Source organism: Salminus brasiliensis, chromosome 9, assembly GCF_030463535.1.
Source record: "Salminus brasiliensis chromosome 9, fSalBra1.hap2, whole genome shotgun sequence".
NCBI lineage: Eukaryota > Metazoa > Chordata > Actinopteri > Characiformes > Bryconidae > Salminus > Salminus brasiliensis.
In genome coordinates, this window is record NC_132886.1 from 4,235,720 (window position 1) to 4,254,451 (window position 18,732).

At 41.2% G+C, this 18,732-nt stretch overlaps 3 protein-coding genes across 11 annotated transcripts; all 3 read right to left on the reverse strand.

The window, feature by feature from the left end:
• Positions 1-661: 661 nt before the first annotated feature.
• Positions 662-4,529, reverse strand: LOC140561915 (E3 ubiquitin-protein ligase TRIM39-like). 2 transcript variants are annotated; one of them, XM_072687177.1, is made up of 7 exons: positions 4,402-4,529; positions 3,511-4,104; positions 3,325-3,420; positions 1,726-1,959; positions 1,483-1,630; positions 1,359-1,385; positions 662-1,258 (listed from the first exon to the last, which is right to left on the reverse strand). In XM_072687177.1, exons 2-7 carry the CDS (start codon positions 4,096-4,098, stop codon positions 696-698), a joined length of 1,656 nt encoding a protein of 551 aa, XP_072543278.1. In that variant the 5' UTR covers positions 4,099-4,104; positions 4,402-4,529; the 3' UTR covers positions 662-695. The 2 variants fall into 2 exon arrangements, with proteins under 2 accessions (XP_072543278.1, XP_072543277.1); XM_072687176.1 differs by lacking the exon at positions 4,402-4,529 and having other exon boundaries at positions 3,511-4,375.
• A 2,503-nt stretch (positions 4,530-7,032) lies between these two features.
• LOC140561918 (E3 ubiquitin-protein ligase TRIM39-like) lies at positions 7,033-11,296 on the reverse strand. 8 transcript variants are annotated; one of them, XM_072687188.1, is made up of 7 exons: positions 10,700-11,296; positions 9,400-9,495; positions 8,707-8,940; positions 8,487-8,612; positions 8,242-8,254; positions 7,680-7,706; positions 7,033-7,574 (listed from the first exon to the last, which is right to left on the reverse strand). In XM_072687188.1, the coding sequence occupies exons 1-7, from the start codon at positions 11,285-11,287 to the stop codon at positions 7,033-7,035; spliced, it is 1,626 nt and encodes a 541-aa protein (XP_072543289.1). In that variant the 5' UTR covers positions 11,288-11,296. The 8 variants fall into 8 exon arrangements, with proteins under 8 accessions (XP_072543289.1, XP_072543287.1, XP_072543286.1 ...); XM_072687186.1 differs by lacking the exon at positions 8,242-8,254 and having other exon boundaries at positions 8,465-8,612; positions 10,700-11,003; positions 11,037-11,287; XM_072687185.1 differs by lacking the exon at positions 8,242-8,254 and adding an exon at positions 8,072-8,088 and having other exon boundaries at positions 7,680-7,696; positions 8,478-8,612; positions 10,700-11,287.
• A 2,644-nt stretch (positions 11,297-13,940) lies between these two features.
• On the reverse strand, positions 13,941-16,293 carry LOC140561919 (E3 ubiquitin-protein ligase TRIM21-like). Its single transcript, XM_072687189.1, has 6 exons — positions 15,724-16,293; positions 15,519-15,614; positions 15,213-15,446; positions 14,973-15,117; positions 14,588-14,614; positions 13,941-14,485 (listed from the first exon to the last, which is right to left on the reverse strand). The coding sequence occupies exons 1-6, from the start codon at positions 16,291-16,293 to the stop codon at positions 13,941-13,943; spliced, it is 1,617 nt and encodes a 538-aa protein (XP_072543290.1).
• Positions 16,294-18,732: the final 2,439 nt, after the last annotated feature.

Here is an 18,732-nt window from a genome sequence, read left to right on the forward strand (position 1 = left end):
GCATCCTTTGTAAGAAGTTGTTTTATTGATAGTTTTGAAGAGTCATGTTTAGTTTTCCTCCAGTAATGTTCTGGTGGAGATTCCCAGACTCTCGTCAGTCCAACTTGTAAAGTGAGGTACTGATGAATGCAGTCACAGTTCAGTCGTTACTCTCTAAATAAACACTCTGCTGATTGTATTTTCTCTCATTCAGTCAGCTTCCGTCCTTCTCCATGGACTATTCTGGAGACAGGTGGACTAAAGGTTGGAGAAGTGGGACTGGAATCAGAAGGTTGCTGGTTTGATCTTCTGGACTGGGACGGAGGAGTTGAGGAACAGAGCTTTCTCCTCCCTCAACATTCATGACTGAGGTGCTACTGAGCAAAGCACCTAACCTCTATTCCACCATGGCTAATCAGGTGGTGTCCCACCACTCTGGGTGTGTGTACTCCCTTACCCCATCACTAATGTGAGTTTGATGGGTTCAGTTCTGCTGTACAGTATCAATAAAGTGTGAAACAGAGGAGAGCTGTAAAAAGGATTATCATCATAATGTAGAATAGATTTGCAGTGAATCACTGGCATTTTTATTTCTTTATTTGTGAGTTGATTAATTAATAAATTCATGCAATCATTTTTAATCTTCCATTCATTCACTCTATGACATGTTTTATGATCGGGCTTTTATGTACAAAGTTTAATGAGGAAAAAGAGCCTCATTCATGAAGCTGAACAGCTGTGATGATCAGTGGAGCTGAGTTTTTACCTCCATCACTGACACAGGGACAAAAGTAAGGATAGAGCTTCTCAGTGAAAGACTGACTAGTGAAAGAGTAGATATGAGACCTGACCTCAACATCATAGAAGGAGACCAGACCCTCCTTATAATCCACAAACACCCCCACTTTCTGGGGAGCCTGCTTCAAGGAGAGGGGAATTCGAGGATAGTCCAGAGCTCTATATTCAGTGTTATTCCTCAGCCACACAGTCCAGTATCCATGTTCAGGATCCACTGTAAACTTTCCCTTCCTGTTGCTGGACTCTCTGGTCACTCCTAATGTCCACTTTGTCTTCCTTTTGACCTGCACCTCATAGTAAAATCTCCCTGAGGAGAACCCCTCCTTCCCCAGAACACCAGGACAAAGATCAAACCTCTCTGGGCTGTCAGAGACATTTGTTTCTGACAGCCACACTTGTTTATCTCCACATGTGACCTGTTTCCCATCATGAGACAGGATGAGGAAGGGATTTGCTGTATCAGCATCCAGAGTCACGTCCACTGAGAGAGAGACAGAGTTAAACCCATTAGAATCAATAAACTGTAAGGAATAGAGAAAACATCTGGATTTAATCATGTGATCAGTGAAAGTCCCACACACCTGCATACTGCTGAATCCTCTTCAGTTCTGTTTGAAAAAGATGGACGATATCATTCACTGTTAGAATTTTACCTTTTACCACACTCATAACCTCACAAGTCCTCACTGACCAGAAAACACTTACCACTGTTATCAAGCTTCTCCATCTCCTCACTGAGATCTTCCTGAAGCTGAGACAGAGCTCTCCTCAGACTCCCCACACTCAGATGAGGGTCAACACTGACGTCAGTCCAGTTCTTGGTGTGTGGGGGTCTGCAGAGGGACGGGTAAACCTACAGTACAGCAGGAGAGAGGAGAGACCCCTCAGCATGGGCAGTGCTGTCCTGTGCTGGACTGCATTACTACTGAGAAACAGAGGGACTCTGACCTGTAGGAGGTGGAGGTGGTCCTCAGTGTGGGAGAGCTGCTCCAGCTCAGTGTCTCTCCTCTTTAGCTCAGTGATTTCCTGCTCCAGCTCTTTAATGAACTCTTCAGCCTGCCTCTCTGCTGCTTTCTGCTTCTCCTCCATCACCTCCAGCAGCTCAGCCTGGCTTCTCTCAATGCAGCGCAGCAGAGCTCTGAAGACCTCCACACTGTCTGCTCTCTCCTTCTCTGTGCTTTTCTATCAGGAGACAGAAACAGTTGCTTTAGGCTACATTTTAAAAAGGATGAACTGGAAAATTACGACCAACCTGTTTTTATTATCTTCTCATGGTTTGCAGTAGAGCAGCACCATCAGCTGTAAGTATAGAGACTGTATCTTACCGGCCAAGCGTTTGATGTGTGGTTTGAGATTTTTGACAATTGGAAAGTTCCATTTTTTGTACTAAAATTATTTTTTGACAAAAGTAGAATTTAAGAAATTCTCTTTTAGATTTTTTTTACATTATGCAAATTCAAAGTACAAAGTCTGTCTATTTATTTTAAAAGGTAAAGTCAACGGTGGGTAGTCAACTCCTGCACCCGGGCAGCAGAGAAGGTCAAGGGCCCAACAGTGGCAGCTTGCCGAGCCTGGGTATTGAACCCACAACCCTGTCATCAATAGCCCAGAGCTTTAACTCCTGAGCCACCACTGCATCAATGTTCAAAAATTAGAAGAATTGTTCCAGAAACCTAGGAGGGTCTTCTTTCTTCCTTTCATTCTACATATATAAGAGGTCCCCCTTTTTCCTACCATCCAAAACGATACCATTATTGGTGCCATCTTTTAGCTTTAGCAAAAATGAGCTGAAGGACAGAATCAGTGAACTTGTCACGACTGGTAACCAGCAAACGGTGAGCTGAGTTTCAATGGTTATGCTGCTGCTGTGCATGAAAACGTCCGTTCTAAGGCATAGCCAACCACCCAAACATCACCAAACATAAAAAAAACAGGTTAAACATGTCGGATGCAACCAAACGTTTCCAGGCAACCCTGAAAAATCACAAACAGCCGTGGAACACTACCCGAACACTTGTGTTTGTCCTGCCTGTGAGCTCTTAATTTTTCTTAAGATAAAAAATGATTAAACAGTGAAAATCTGAGATCCAGGAGTTATACTGTAGATTTACTGTAATTTACTGTTTTCTATTATTAGATCGTTTTCATTAGTTGTCTTTAAAAATAAGCAATTTAATAACACTGATTTTAAAGCATGTAACAGTAATGCACAACTGTGGGTCTTCGTTGTAGCTGTAGATCTGAGTTCATATTAATTCATAAACAAACAGAGTGGCAACATGAATAAACAAAATTAAAGCAACCCCAGGACTACCCCTTGAGGTACTCCTTTGATTTTCTTCTTTTTTTAAAACACAAAAATCAAAATACTAACAGAAATAAGTTTTCTGTTACGATCTATATGTCTAAAAAAACAGTTCAGAGGTCCAACAGGTCAAAGACTAAAGCTCTCTTCTGAATAATATTTTCTATGAGGTGATGACATTTTATTAAAGCTGTTTTTAACTAATTCTATGGATTTAGATTTACTTTGTGGCTAAAACTCACTTTATTGATTTCTTTAGAGAGTTTGAGTTCTTCAATCTTCTTCAGTCGGTCCTGGATCATCTGCTGAACTTCTTCCTGTGTCTTCTCCAGCTGAGTCTGTGATAAAGTCATATTTACTCTTTCATAAAGGGAATTGTTATTAAACAGGAAAAGCTAATAACGGTTGTCAGTCTGAACATTTCTCACCTTCTTCACATGGATCTCCTCCTCTATAGGAACAGTGCTGTGAGTCTTGTGGTCTCCCTCAGTGCAGAACTGACACACACATGTCTGGTCGTCTCTACAGAACAGCTCCAGGGGTCTCTCATGTTTCTGGCAGATGTAGTCCTCCAGGTTCTCCACAGGATCCATCAGCTTGTGTTTCTTGAGTTTAGCTGCAGTTTGATGAGGCATCAGATGAGTGTTACAGTAAGAGACCCCACAGTCCAGACAGGACTTCACAGCCTCCAGCTTCTCCTCACTGCAGTAGACACACAGCACCTTCTTAGATCTGGAGGGATGTTTCTCTGGAGCTCTGCTGGACTTCACCTGAACTGAGCTCTTGAACTGAGCAGCCAGTCCAGAGATGAACGTGTTCACACGGAGCTCAGGCCTTCTGGAGAATTCCTCTTTACAGACTGGACACTGGCAGCGTGAGCTGCTGTCCCAGCACTCTCTGAGACACACCATGCAGAAGTTGTGTCCACATGGAGTAGAGACTGGATTAGTGAACACATCCAGACAGATCGAGCACAGGAGCTGATCTTCAGACATGACACTGCTGGAGGAAGCCATGACTGACTGAGGAAACACAGAAATCATCCCATAATAATTCTTAGACAGTGAATGAACACAACTCCACAGTTTTCCCAATCAATCCCATTCTCCTGACTGATCAGCTCCACCTTCTACCTGTTAAACCTGCACTCTGTGACTAAAGTAAAGGGACAGCTTGAGGTGGAGAACAGAAGTGAGCGTCTTAGAGCAGTTTGAACAGCTTCAGAAAAATGATCAAACTTCAACAACAGTGAATGTTAGAAATGAGCTGAATAGGAAGGATTTTCAGCAGAAACAGGAGGAACACTTAAGAGGCATCACCAGCTTTTCTTCTTCTCCCTTGTCCAGGTTTTCTGCTCCTTCAGAGTTTAGCTGTGGAGTTTAGCTGACTGAAACACCTTCAGATGAGAGATTCTGTCCTGCAGAAAGGAGCTGAGTTCTGTTCAGGAAATCTCTTCGCTTAACTTTCGTTTTGAGTGACATCATGACATCATGTGTTGCACTTCACAGTTGCAGTCACAGTTTAATCATTATTCACTAAATAAACATTAGCTCTAATTCACTCAGCTTGTGTCCTTCTCCCTGGAACATTTTGGGGGCAGCCATGACCTAAAGGTTGTAGAAGTGGATTTGGGGATTACTTAGTTTGATCCTCTGGCCTGGCATTGGAGGAGTGACTGAGGTGTTCTTAAGCAAGACACCGAACCCCCAACTGCTCCCTGGATGCTGTGATGGCTGCCCACTTCTCTGAGTTTGTGTTTATTGCCCCTGGTTACAAAGTTCACCGTTCAAAGTTTTATTTGTCACATACATAGTCTTACGCAGTACAACTATCAATGAAATGCTTTAATAACTGACCGCTTACATGAAACAATAACAAATAAAGATTAAATATAAATTAAAATACAATAATTGATAAATAAAGTGCCACATAACATAAGATAATTCAAAGTGAAGATGCATATTATTTTGTGTAAATTACAAAATGTGCAACACGATGTTGTGCAACTGATCTATTCTTAATATAACTGTATTAGTGATTAACCCTTTAAAATGCCTATGATTTGCCAAAGGGCTGAAAGTGATATTACACCCTTCTATTACCAGTGAACAGCCCCACCAGTGTGTACAGATGTCCCTGTAGTTACTGAGTAATACACCTTAGTGTGTAATAAGCCATGGAGGAATTTTGTTCAGTCAAAAGTCCTGTTTGTGGTGTGTGTGTGTTTGTGTGTGTGAGGTATTAAGTATTGTGGTTTCTATACTGACTTTTGTATTTTGTGATATCTTAGCCTAAAAGTGTCTTTTGGATTGTAGCCAATACAAACTAGCTTATGACATTTTCAGAGTGAAGCACTTCTGTAAGTCGCTCTGGATAAGAACGCCTGCTAAATGCCTTCAATGTAAAATGTAAATGTAAATGTCCAAGTTCCTGTCCTGGTTGAGAACCCAAATGGCTTGTGGGAAGAAACTCACACTCATCCTCTCCGTATTTGCCTACAGGGAAACAGTCAATTTTTGGGATGGCTGGTATTTCTCACTCCTGGGCTAACCCTACAGCCAGGAATTGGGTAAAATCCTTCCCATTAAGGATGCTTTAAAGAGAGTCCTGGACTCCACTTTAATGTAAAGCCATATGTATGTGTCATGGGCTTAATTTAGTGAAACACTGATGAAGGCAGTTGCCTCCCCGATGACCCCTGTGAAGTGCTTGTGATGTACTGGGTGATTAGAGGATGGGTAAAAGTAATAAGCTGGTGAAATTTTTAACTTTAACTATAAGGTGTAGGACCTTGTTATTGTCCTGTACTACTTCACTTTAAACAGGTAAATGTTCAACGACAGATGACAAAAGACGTATTAACACAAATTAAAAAACAAACAAACAAATAGACCCCAGAGGGCAATGAAAAAAATCCTCAGAGCTGAAGGGGGAACCTTTGGAGGAACTAAGTCTTATAGGGGGAAACTATAATATGTGCTGATATCATCATAATATAGTATACCTATCTATAACTATATATATATATATATATATATATATATATATAGAGAGAGAGAGAGAGAGAGAGAGAGAGATATGGTAAGAGTAATGAGAGTAATGATGGTTAATGGTGGTGGTAATAATAATAGTAGCCAATAGTTATACATTTTAACTTAGTCAGTATGAAGATAACAGCTTGTCTGATGTAGGTAGTGGGGGAACCCAGCAGTTAGTCTTCAATCAGAGTCAGGCTGGACAAGTGGGCAGTCATTAACTCAGAGATGGTAATGAAATGAGAGAATATGGACTGAGGAAGTAATAGTAATATTATACCTCTATATATAATAGAGAGCAATATTACAGGACCCGCCCACTTTGTCAAAGTTGCAAAGCATAGTTTCTGTCATGCTTAGCTTCGAGTAGCCATGCTAGCGATGCTACTCTCCTATATATTTGTCTTTATTAATCCATTTATAGAGATGTGATGAACAGTATTTTGACAGGGTGTGGAAAGTCCCTCAGGGAAAGGGATGTGTGGTCATGGTAAACTAACATTTAGCACAACACAGAGACAAGACAAATGCATGTCTGCATGAACTCAAAGTGGCCTTTATTCACACAAAACTCATCACCAATAACCTTAACCTTAACCCCTTAAACAGCCTGTGGACAGTCGTCATTTTAGAATAATATGACTAATTTCTAACCCATTGAACCCATTGATGACCTTGCCCCTTGTAGACCCACCAGGGGAAACGGAACAGAGGCTCTAAAGGTGGCACACCACCTGAAGCAGGTTGTCCTATTTGGTAAGGCGGACTGGCAGTGAACATAAAGTGTTTACCCCTGAATTATTTATTTCTTTATTAATTTATTGTGTAACGTGTAATGTAAGACCAATGTAATAAATATGACAATTAAATAACATTTTAAATAGTTTTATATAAAAATGTTTAATTACCTTGTTTCTAGTGTTGAATAGGTGTGATGATCAGTGGAGCTGAGTTTTTACCTCCATCACTGACACAGGGACAAAAGTAAGGATATAGTATCTCAGTGAAAGACTGACCAGTGAACGAATAGATATGAGACCTGACCTCAACATCATAGAAGGAGACCAGACCCTCCTCATAATCCACAAACACCCCCACCTTCTGGGGAGCCTGCTTCAAGGAGAGAGGAACTCGAGGATAGTCCAGAGCTCTATATTCAGTGTTATTCCTCAGCCACACAGTCCAGTTTCCGTTCTCAGGACTCAGTTTAATCCCCCCCTTCCTGTTGCTGGACTCTCTGGTCACTCCTAATGTCCACTCGGTCTTCCCTCTGACCTGCACCTCATAGTAAAATCTCCCTGATGAGAACCCCTCTTTTCCCAGCACAGAGGTACAACAATCAAACCTCTCTGGGTTGTCAGGGAGGTTCTGACGTGTGTCTCCACATGTGACCTGTTTCCCATCATCAGACAGGAGGAGTTTAGGATGAGCTGTATCAGCATCCAGAGTCACGTCCACTAATAGAGAGAGACACAGAGTTTAACCCATTAGAATCAATAAACTGTAAGAAATAGAAAAAAACATCTGGATTCAATCATGTGATCAGTGAAAGTCCCACACACCTGCATACTGCTGAATCCTCTTCAGTTCTGTTTGGAAGAAGAACAGAGAAGATCTTCACTATTTGCTGTAGAAGCTCCATTTCAGATTATCAATGACCTGATCAGTATCAACCATGGACCAGCACTGGAATATGAACACTAAATCACACAGGATTGTCAGGAAACCCCTGTAAATCAGTCGTGCAGAGCAGGTGGCAATAGGACAAATACAGAAGCCCAGGCATCCCCAGTCAGATCTGCCAGCTCCTGCTGGTGGACCCCAAGCGCTCCCAGGCCAACCAGAGATACAATCTGTGGGTCCTCTGCCTTCCCTTGGGTCTCCTCCCAGTTGATCATGCCTGGTACATCTCCAAGCGGAGCGACTGGGGAGCAACCTCATCAAATGTTTGAACCACTTCAGATGGCTCCTCTCAACGCAAAGGAGCAGCAACTGTACTTCAAACCCCTAGAGAGGTCTTCACTCTATTACGAAGAGTGAGCCCAGTGACCCAATGGAAAAATATCATCAAATTTTGGCCACTGTATCTGTAAGCCTTGTTCTTTCGGGCAGTACCCACACTACCACTCCTACAAATGTGGGAGTGTAGATTAATTGGTAAATAAAGAGCTTTGGTTTCTTGGCTCCGATCTATACCTCACATTACTGCAGCCAATGCCTCCAATCCAAACCGACAATCCCTCCGCTCCGCTTTGTGTATTAGAATTTCATAATTTGTAAAACTACATTCATACTACAAAAACTATTGTTCATCTCACACACTCACCAGTACTGTCTGAATACGTACCAATATCAGGAACCTTCTCCATCTCCTCACTGAGAGCTTCCTGAAGCTGAGACAGAGCTCTCCTCAGACTCTCCACACTTAGATGAGGGTCAACACTGACGTCAGTCCAGTTCTTGGTGTGTGGGGGTCTGCAGAGGGACGGGTAAATCTACAGTACAGCAGGAGAGAGGAGAGACCCCTCAGCATGGGCAGTGTGTCCTGTGCTGGACTGCATTAATACTGAGAAACAGAGGGACTCTGACCTGTAGGAGGTGGAGGTGGTCCTCAGTGTGGGAGAGCTGCTCCAGCTCAGTGTCTCTCCTCTTTAGCTCAGTGATTTCCTGCTCCAGCTCTTTAATGAACTCTTCAGCCTGCCTCTCTGCTGCTTTCTGCTTCTCCTCCATCACCTCCAGCAGCTCAGCCTGGCTTCTCTCAATGCAGTGCAGCAGAGCTCTGAAGACCTCCATGCTGTCTGCTCTCTCCTTCTCTGTGCTTTTCTATCAGGGAATCAGGAGCTCTTTAGTGAATGATCAGTCTTAGTAAGAGAGGTTACCACTGTGAACAATTCTTAATGCATGTTAGTCACTGTACACTGTTCAGGCGATTGTCTCGAAAAAGCCAAATATAAATACAAATACAAAATAGCTAAACAGTAAGATACTGCTTGTAATAGTATTGTGAGTTACATACGAATAAGAGAAATACTCATTCACAATGTGATCATTCTTTTGTCTTGTTTCTCCTTCATTTTTGAGCAGTGAGTCAGGTTTAGGTTTAAAAAGGTAGAGCTTTTCAAGAACCATCAGACTTTTAAAGTTCATTTTTGAAGAACATACACAATAATGCAAAGATCCAAAAAGGACCCCTGCTGTTATAACAGAACCTGTCCTGAATACTCTCACATTAGTTTTGGAAAAATTATTCTTTAGTTAACCCAGATGGTTTTTAAGACTCACTTTATTGAGTTCTGAAGAGTGTTTGAATTCCTCAATCTTCTTCAGTCTGTCCTGAATCATCTGCTGAACTACAGCCTGTGTCTTTCTCACATGAATCTGTCATTAAAATACACATTTTAAATACACTTTAAACATGTAAAACAGAACATAGTGAGTGAGGACTCTACTAGGTCTTAGAAGCAGCTGCTGGATAAGAATCCAGTACTGTGGGATGAATAATATCTGGATCAATATCTTCCACTGTCCTGTAGAAGACCAAGGGCTTTGTCATACTCCAGAGCAATAGCAGCTAAATGACTTTGAGGAGATACTGACCCTTTGGAGGACAAAGCAGTCCTCTCATGAAGTCTTCTAGAAAACTTTTTTTGTAAATTGAGTTTAGTGGCCAAGGCAGCAGTCTTAGTGCACTCTTCTGGACTAATGAAGGAACTGATGACTCCTCATGAAGGAACTGATGATTGGCACTCAAGAGGTCAGTCCAGCTCTGAATCTGACTGATGTCAGGCAACTGAGGGCTGGTGAGTATTGTATTGCCACAATTCTTTAGTTCTTTGTCCTCATTCTGAGCCTCTAAAGGGTAAGGCTGACCTGGCACTAGAGTGGTACCTAATCTGTTGGGGTATTTTAGATCAGATCCAGATCAATGCTGTTGTTGAGTCAGTCCACATAGTTATGTCGCCAACAGGAATGGCCAGCCCTGTATTAAGAACTCCTGCCAGCTGTGTTTTATTTAGTGTGGCATACAATTCTAGGTGTGGTAGAAATGTGCAGGGAGCCACCCTGGATGCCTTCCACAGATATTGAACAATGACTTTAGCTCTTGTCCAGAAGGGTATGAGGAACCCTAAGGGGTCAAATTGTGTCACTAGAAAAGTCCTGAGAGTAAGTTCAGAATATTCCACAGGTCGATGCATGTTGCCCAAACAATGGTAGACCTAAGGTAGATACTTGTGGGTCTTGGTATTGTTAGGAAAGTCATCTTTCTGTCCTAGTAGCTCTAGAATCTGCTGAGAGGTGCTCTATGATGTCTGGAAGGTTACTGGCCCATTGTCTTCTAAGGCTAGCAGCACCCAAATCTGGTCTATGAGGTCCTTGGCTTTGACAGTAAGGGTGTGTCCTGGGGAAGCTTTGATGTTCCCACTTATGGCAACAGTATGGTCCCAAAACCTGAGGAGAACTCTGAACAAGGATGGCCCCAGGACAGGACCAGCTAGGAGGTTGTTGTTGAGACATAAATTAATGTGTGCCAACATGACACCAGACAAATGAATGTACTGAATATTTCAAAAATGCCTCTCACCTTCCTCACTTGAATCTCCTCCTCTATAGGAAAAGTGCTGTGAGTCTTGTGGTCTCCCTCAGTGCGGAACTGACACACACACGTCTGGTCATCTCTACAGAACAGCTCCAGGGGTCTCTCATGTTTCTGGCAGATGTAGTCCTCCAGGTTCTCCACAGGATCCATCAGCTTGTGTTTCTTGAGTTTAGCTGCAGTTTGATGAGGCATCAGATGAGTGCTACAGTAAGAGAGCCCACAGTCCAGACAGGACTTCACAGCCTCCAGCTTCTCCTCACTGCAGTAGTCACACAGCACCTTCTTAGATCTGGAGGGACGTTTCTCTGAAGCTCTGCTGGACTTTGCCTGAACTGAGCTCTTGAACTGAGCAGCCAGTCCAGAGATGAATGTGTTCACAGACAGTTCAGGTCTTCTGGAGAATTTTCTCTTACAGACTGGACACTGGCAGTGTGAGCTGCCATCCCAGCACTTTCTGAGACAGACCATGCAGAAGTTGTGTCCACATGGAGTAGAGACTGGATCAGTGAACAGATCCAAACAGATCGAGCACAGGAGCTGATCTTCAGACAGGAGACTGCTGGAGGAAGCCATGACTGACTGACTGAGGAGACAGAGACACAACATGAAGGTGATATTCTCATGAACACACATGATCCCTCAATGCAAAAATACTATGTGCAATACCCCCCATGTGCAATTAAGAGTCATTTGCTGTAAATAATATTGTTATTGCTTTTTTTAAATTCTTATTTATATTGTATATATAGTGTAAATTATTTATCTACATTTTTGTAACTGAGTGTCTTGCTATCCCTTTCTGCTGTGACTGTGAATTTCCCCACTGTGGGACTAATAAAGGACTATCTTATCCTATTATCTTATCTTAAGTGTAACGTCCACATGGCTAATCTTCCAAATAAGAGCACAGAAGTTACAGATTACACTGGTTACCATTAGTGAGACTTGCTTTACCTTCTGTTCTGCTCCAGAAGAGCTCAGATGCAGTACGAAAGACTGGAAGCTGGAAACTGTGTCCTCCTGAATGGAGCCGGATTCTGTTTATGAAGCAGCTTTGCTTTAGTATCAGTTCTCCTGAGTCACGTCATGAGGACACACCTGTGCTGCACATATTCTAACTATGACCCATAAATCTCCATGTCACTTCGGTTTTATAGTCTTAGTACTGCTTTCATGTCAGAGAGAGAATTCACTTTAAATTTTACTTTCAGTTTCTAAAAGTTTACAGAACCAGTTTTTCCATTCACACTTTTACTTAGGTCTGGATCCTCAAACCTGCTGGTAGTTCCTAAAAAAATTATTTTTGTTTGTCTATTTTAAAGTTTGTTGTATATGTATAATTAATTTTGTATTTGTTTTAGTCACTAATTTTAATAAATTCAATGAAAAAAAATTATATTTATTGTGTAATATATTTAATTTTATTTTCTGTAAATGTGAAAGTGTAACAATGATCAAAAAACCTCAGTCTGGCCTAGTGCCCAACCTCAGGGTTACTAAATTTAGATTTGGATGATGCATTGAGTACAACCAACCAGCGCTTCTGAAGCCTGTTTCTGTCTCTGTGTCCATACCAGTGGAGCTGTTGGACTGTCAGGAATGTGGACCAGTCAAACCTGCTGTTTGGTTTTTGAGAGACGCAGAAATGAAGAAGCTCATGTCTTTAGTCCCACAGTAAAAGAGCAATACTTGATGCCACCCAAGCCCAGGAGAAGGGCCAAAAAGGTGCCAAAGCATAAAAGCCACGGAAACATGATTACAGCAATAAACTTGAATGAATAAAATGAATAAAATGCCCTTTTCCAGACACTGCAATATTCTCAGATCTGATAAGAGGTATTAATACACATTAGTGCTTGTGAGTGACTAAAACCACTAAAGGAACCACAGAAACAGGATGGTATTCATGTCCGTTTATACATTATATGGACAAAAGTATTGGGTCACCTAAATATCAGACACAACTGCTTTTATGATGTGCTTTTATCCATAGGCATTTATATGGAGTTGGTCCCCCTTTGCAGCTGCAACAGTAGCAACTCTTCTGGAAAGGTTTTCTACAAGATTCTGGAGTGTGTCTGTGAGAAGTTTTGCCCATTAATTCTGAAGAGCATTATGAGTCAAACACTGTTGAACTGACAGTTCTAGGAGGAAAATTTATGACAAATCAAAGAGACGGATAATACAAATGGTAAGAAAAGACCACAGGAAAACTTTTAAAGAGATTAAAGGTGAACTTCAAGCTCAAGGAACATCAGTGTCAGATCGCACCATCCATCGTTGTTTAAGCCAAAGTGGACTTCATGGGAGACGACCAAGGAGGACACCATTGTTGAAAACAAATCATAAAAAAGCCAGACTGGAATTTGCCAAACTACATGCTGAAAGCCCCAAAGCTTCTGGGAGAATGTCCTATGGACAGATGAGACACAAATGGAACTTTTTGCCAGGGCACATCAGCTCTATGTTTACAGATAGAAAAATGAAGCATATTAAGAAAAGAACACTGTCCCTACTGTGAAACATGGAGGAGGCTCTGTAATGTTCTGGGGCTGCTTTGCTGCATCTGGCACAGGGAGTCTTGAATCTGTGCAGGGTACATTGAAGTCTCAAGACTATCAAGGGATTCTAGAGAGAAATGTGCTGCCCAGTGTAAGAAAGCTTGGTCTCAGTCGCAGGTCATGGGTCTTGCAACAGGATAATGACCCAAAACTCATTTGTTCATTTTCATAGAATTTCTATTGATAATTACTTTTGTCAGATTCAAGTTATTTCTGTGACCATTGTGTGTTTTTCTTTTATTAATCAAGGAGTGCCACGATTTTGTCCATGTGTGTAACAGGACAGTTTTGAGTCTGCAGTTGTGTACTGTTGTAATAAATGGACACCAACAAATTCAAGGTATATTCATTAACACAGAGACGTGTAAAAACACTTTTCGCATTCACAACCACTTCGATTGCTCATTTAATGTTTCAACAGAATTTGATTCTAAAACATTTTTCCAAATAATTATTTACTTATAAATTCCATTTTATTGATATTTGCAGTAGATTTCTAAAGTACGATACACAGAAAAATAATATCATATACATTTACAGAAAAATACAGGCAAATAAAAGGAGCAATATGAAATTAAATGTTAGCCCTAATGCTATGTAACTTTAATTCTTTCATGGTTCTTTACTTCAAACATATAGTAGGTTTATGGAGATGGAGAACCTCATTAATAATGTTGAACAGGTGTGATGACCAGTGGAGCTGAGTTTAAACCTGCATAATTGAAACCTGTCCTGAAGTATGGATAAAGTCTCCCAGTGAAAGACTGACCAGTGAAAGAGTAGATATGAGATCTGTCCTCAACATCATAGAAGGAGACCAGACCCTCCTCATAATCCACAAACACCCCCACCTTCTGGGGAGCCTGCTTCAAGGACAGAGGAACAGTAGGAGAATCAACAGCCAATAATTCACTCTCATTCCTCAGAAACACTGTCCAGTATCCATTCTCAAGGCTCAGCATAATTGTTCCCTTTCTGTTGCTGGACTCTCTGGTCACTCCTAATGCCCACGTTGTCTTCCCTCTGACCTGCACCTCATAGTAAAATCTCCCTGAGGAGAAGCCCTCCTTTCCCAGCAAACTGTGAGCATAATCAAACCTCTCTGGGTTGTCAGGGAGGTTCTGTCGTGTGTCTCCACATGTGACCTGTTTCCCATCATCAGACAGGATGAGGAAGGGATTTGCTGTATCAGGATCCAGAGTCACGTCCACTGAGAGAGAGAGAGAGAGTTTAACCCATTAGAATCAATAAACTGTAAGAAATAGAGAAAACATCTGGATTTAATCATGTGATCAGTGAAAGTCCCACACACCTGCATACTGCTGAATCCTCTTCAGTTCTGTTTGGAAGAAGAACAGAGAAGATCTTCACTATTTGCTGTAGAAGTTCCATTTCAGATTATCAATGACCTGATCAGTATCAACCATGGACCAGCACTGGAATATGAACACTAAATCACACAGGATTGTCAGGAAACACTGAGCACTGGAAAACACTCAAGTGTGCAGAGCAGGTGGACTTCCTGGACCAGGACTAAGAACTTCTACATTAGAGAACTGTCCAGACACTGTCCAGACATCCAACATTTATTTCTGATATAAAAATCTTAATAATTTCTAAACCTACATTGTCTTCATACAAAAAAACTGCTGAACCTCACAAGCTCAAAAGTGAGACATTACTTCCTAAACACTTACTGATCGCAGGAACCTTCTCCATCTCACTGAGATCTTCCTGAAGCTGAGACAGAGCTCTCCTCAGACTCTCCACACTCAGATGAGGGTCAACACTGACGTCAGTCCAGTTCTTGGTGTGTGGGGGTCTGCAGAGGGACGGGTAAATCTACAGTACAGCAGGAGAGAGGAGAGACCCCTCAGCATGGGCAGTGCTGTCCTGTGCTGGACTGCATTACTACTGAGAAACAGAGGGACTCTGACCTGTAGGAGGTGGAGGTGGTCCTCAGTGTGGGAGAGCTGCTCCAGCTCAGTGTCTCTCCTCTTTAGCTCAGTGATTTCCTGCTCCAGCTCTTTAATGAACTCTTCAGCCTGCCTCTCTGCTGCTTTCTGCTTCTCCTCCATCACCTCCAGCAGCTCAGCCTGGCTTCTCTCAATGCAGCGCAGCAGAGCTCTGAAGACCTCCACACTGTCTGCTTTCTCCTTCTCTGTGCTTTTCTAATGGAGGATGATGAACATTCATATAAAAGTATTTATCTATTTTAACTGATTGATGGTTAAAGGACTCACTTTATTGAGCTCTACAGAGAGCCTGATCTCCTCAATCTTCTCCAGTCGCTCCTGGATCATCTGCTGAACTTCTGCCTGTGTTTCTCTCAAAACAGTCTGTGATAAAGAGGCACAGTATAATCCATCAGTCAATTAGATAATTTCCACTTGGAAAAATATAGAATAGTAAAGTTACTGTTAATAATTCAGTCTGAACATCTCTGACCTTCTTCACATGAATCTCCTCCTCTATAGGAACAGTGCTGTGAGTCTTGTGGTCTCCCTCAGTGCAGAACTGACACACACACGTCTGGTCGTCTCTACAGAACAGCTCCAGGGGTCTCTCATGTTTCTGGCAGATGTATTCCTCCAGGTTCTCCACAGGATCCATCAGCTTGTGTTTCTTGAATAAAGCAATTTTTTGATGAGGTTTCAGGTGAATGTTGCAGTAGGAGGCCATGCAGATCAGACATGTCTTCAGGGCTGCACGTTTCTCTTCACAGCAGTCACAGAAGACCTCAGTGTTCTCTGGAGCTCTGCTGGACTTCACCTGAACTGACTTACTGAACTGAGCAGCCAGTCCAGAGATCAGTGTGTTCACATGGAGCTCAGGCCTACTGGAAAATTTGGTCTCACAGACTGGACACTGGCAGTGTGAGCTGCTGTCCCAGCACTCTCTGAGACACACCATGCAGAAGTTGTGTCCACATGGAGTAGAGACTGGATCAGTGAACACATCCAGACAGATCGAGCACAGGAGCTGATCTTCAGACAGGAGACTGCTGGAGGAAGACATGGCTGACTGAGAAGACAGAGAGACAGTGGTGACATTCTCAAGACGTGTAATGCCCTCATGGCTGATCTTCCAAATAAGGTTACAGATTACATTGCTTACCATTAGAGAGACTTGCTTTACCTACTTTTCTGCTCAGATGCAGCAAACGTAGTTCCTCAAAGAAAAACTTAAAGCTGGAAACTTTGTCCTCCTGAATGGAGCTGGATTCTGTTTATGAAGCAGCTTTGCTTTAGTTTCGGTTCTTCTGATTGACGTCTTGAGGACACACCTGTGCCACACGTATTCTAACCAAGAGCTAAAAAAATTCCTATGTTAGTCCAGTTTTACAGTCTTTGCACCGGTTTCCAGCCAGTGAGAGAATTTACTTTAAATTTTACTTTTGGTTTATAAATGTTTACAAGTCCAGTTTTTGCATTCACACTTTTTCTCAGGTCTGAATCCTCAAACCTGCTGGCAGTTCCTCAAATAAGTGATGATGTATTGTTTCTTATTTTATTTACGTTTATTATTACATGTATATTTTGTTTACGTTCTTGTATCTTTTTTTTTATTTTAAAAATGAGCTCTTTAATGTTATGTTTAAATGAGCCCTTTAAATACTAGGTCAGTGACTCATATTAAATATTTGTTTTATATTTGTAAAAAATCTAAAAATATTGAGCCCTATTCTTTTTTTTTTACAAACATTACTTTTAAACAAGCTATCAGATTATCTCTTTTCTCTCCTAACCCACTTCTCTAAGTCACATGGATTCTCATCATAGAGAGAGCTGAGATTGTTTTGAACATTTTAAAAGGAAACATGGGCATCATCTATCTTTGATTTAAAAGCAAAGTTCTTGTATCTTTCCTTATTATTGTCTGTAGAGCACATGTACTATACGAGCAAATAAATGCCTTTTTCCAGTATCAGTACTTCCAAACTTTACTACTACTGTACTTTACTATCAAACTTCCTTGCCTTTAAAATAAAAAAACATTTGTATTATTTTTGCACATTTCAGATGCAGCTTCAATAAACAAACACACTTCTGTAGTCTGGTCTATTGTCCCGACCACAGGATTACTGAATTACTTGAAGTGAATTGAATGATGTATCTAGTACAACTAACCAGCATTTCTGCAGCTGTCTCCGCCTCTGTGTTCATACCAGTTGTTCTGTTGGACTGTCAGAAATGTGGACCAGTCAAACCTGTCTGGCTTTGAGAGAGACAGGAATGAAGAAGCTCCTGCCTTCACTCCTACAGTAAGAGAGAAAGTCTCAACACATGGAGACTGAACAGCAACTTCATCATTTTATCATCTCATCATTCCACCCACTATAGCCAGACAAACAAGACTTAACCTGCCAGCTTTGAACCTGCTTGAAACATGGTTCTGAACATTGGAGCAGACATGACATGTGAACTGTATGGTCTGAATGTGTTTGAAATTATGTGTGTCTATGGTGGAGCTCTAGTAGGCATCCAACAATGCAGACAAGCCTTCAGAAATCAGTTATTTAGTTTTACACAATTACTGGTATTGTAATTCCTAACTGTTGTTCCTTCACATAGTAGTATTTATTTCACTGCATGACTCTTCAGATGTTTATTATAGTATTTGTATTGGGTTACACTTACATTTCTATGTATTTGGTTACTCTAGGCTTTCTCATTCACATTCATATACTGAAAAAATGAACTCCATCCCTGAAAGGAGCCATTTAAACACTAGGTCAGTTACTCATACTAAATATTTGTTTTATATCTGCAAAACATTGAAAGATATTGGGCCCATTTTTTTTTACAAACATCACTTTGAGGGGTTTGAGACCATGTTTTAACTAACCAAAGACAGTTGTACTATAGGTAGTGTCCATAGCTTTGGAACAACTCAGGGGTGTCACTATATTCACTAAGTTGGATTTAAGAAGTGCATATGGGGAAGAATTAGTGAGGAAGGTAAATGAAAAACAGTGTTTCTCAGGACACTACGAGTACCTGGTAATGCTGTTTGGGTTACAGAGCACCCCTTTTGTGTTTCAGGCCCTGATTAACGAAATATACACTTACATAGGATACACTTACATTTCTCTGTATTTGGTTACTCTAGGCTTTCTCATTCACATTCATAAACTGAGAAAATGAACTCCATCCCTGAAATGAGCCCTTTAAAGATTAGGTCAGTGACTCATACTACATATTTGCTTTATATTTATAAAAATGTTAGGATATTGAGCCCTATTTTTTTTTATATATAAACATCACTTTTTAAACAAGCTATCATAGTATCTCTTTTCTCTCCTAACTCACTTCTCTGGGTCATATGGATTCTCATCATAGAGAGAGCTGAGATTGTTTTGAACATTTTAAAATGAAACATGTGCATCATCTATCTTTGATTCAAAAGCAAATTTAAGAAGATATGCAAAAATTGAGACAATAAGACAAAACTGCG

Coding starts and splice junctions, on each gene's coding strand:
- LOC140561915 (XM_072687176.1), bottom strand. CDS start 4,125: ATGATTTCTGTGTTTCCTCAGTCAGTCATGGCTTCCTCCAGCAGTGTC. Junction 1,960..3,324: donor TCTCTAAAGAAATCAATAAA/GTGAGTTTTAGC, acceptor GTCTCCTGATAG/AAAAGCACAGAGAAGGAGAG. Junction 1,386..1,482: donor GGAGAAGCTTGATAACAGTG/GTAAGTGTTTTC, acceptor TTTTTCAAACAG/AACTGAAGAGGATTCAGCAG.
- LOC140561918 (XM_072687180.1), bottom strand. CDS start 11,287: ATGGCTTCCTCCAGCAGTCTCCTGTCTGAAGATCAGCTCCTGTGCTCG. Junction 9,496..10,699: donor AGGAGATTCAAGTGAGGAAG/GTGAGAGGCATT, acceptor TTTTAATGACAG/ATTCATGTGAGAAAGACACA. Junction 8,613..8,706: donor ACCACCTCCACCTCCTACAG/GTCAGAGTCCCT, acceptor GCTGTACTGTAG/ATTTACCCGTCCCTCTGCAG.
- LOC140561919 (XM_072687189.1), bottom strand. CDS start 16,293: ATGTCTTCCTCCAGCAGTCTCCTGTCTGAAGATCAGCTCCTGTGCTCG. Junction 15,118..15,212: donor ACCACCTCCACCTCCTACAG/GTCAGAGTCCCT, acceptor GCTGTACTGTAG/ATTTACCCGTCCCTCTGCAG. Junction 14,615..14,972: donor GGAGAAGGTTCCTGCGATCA/GTAAGTGTTTAG, acceptor TCTTCCAAACAG/AACTGAAGAGGATTCAGCAG.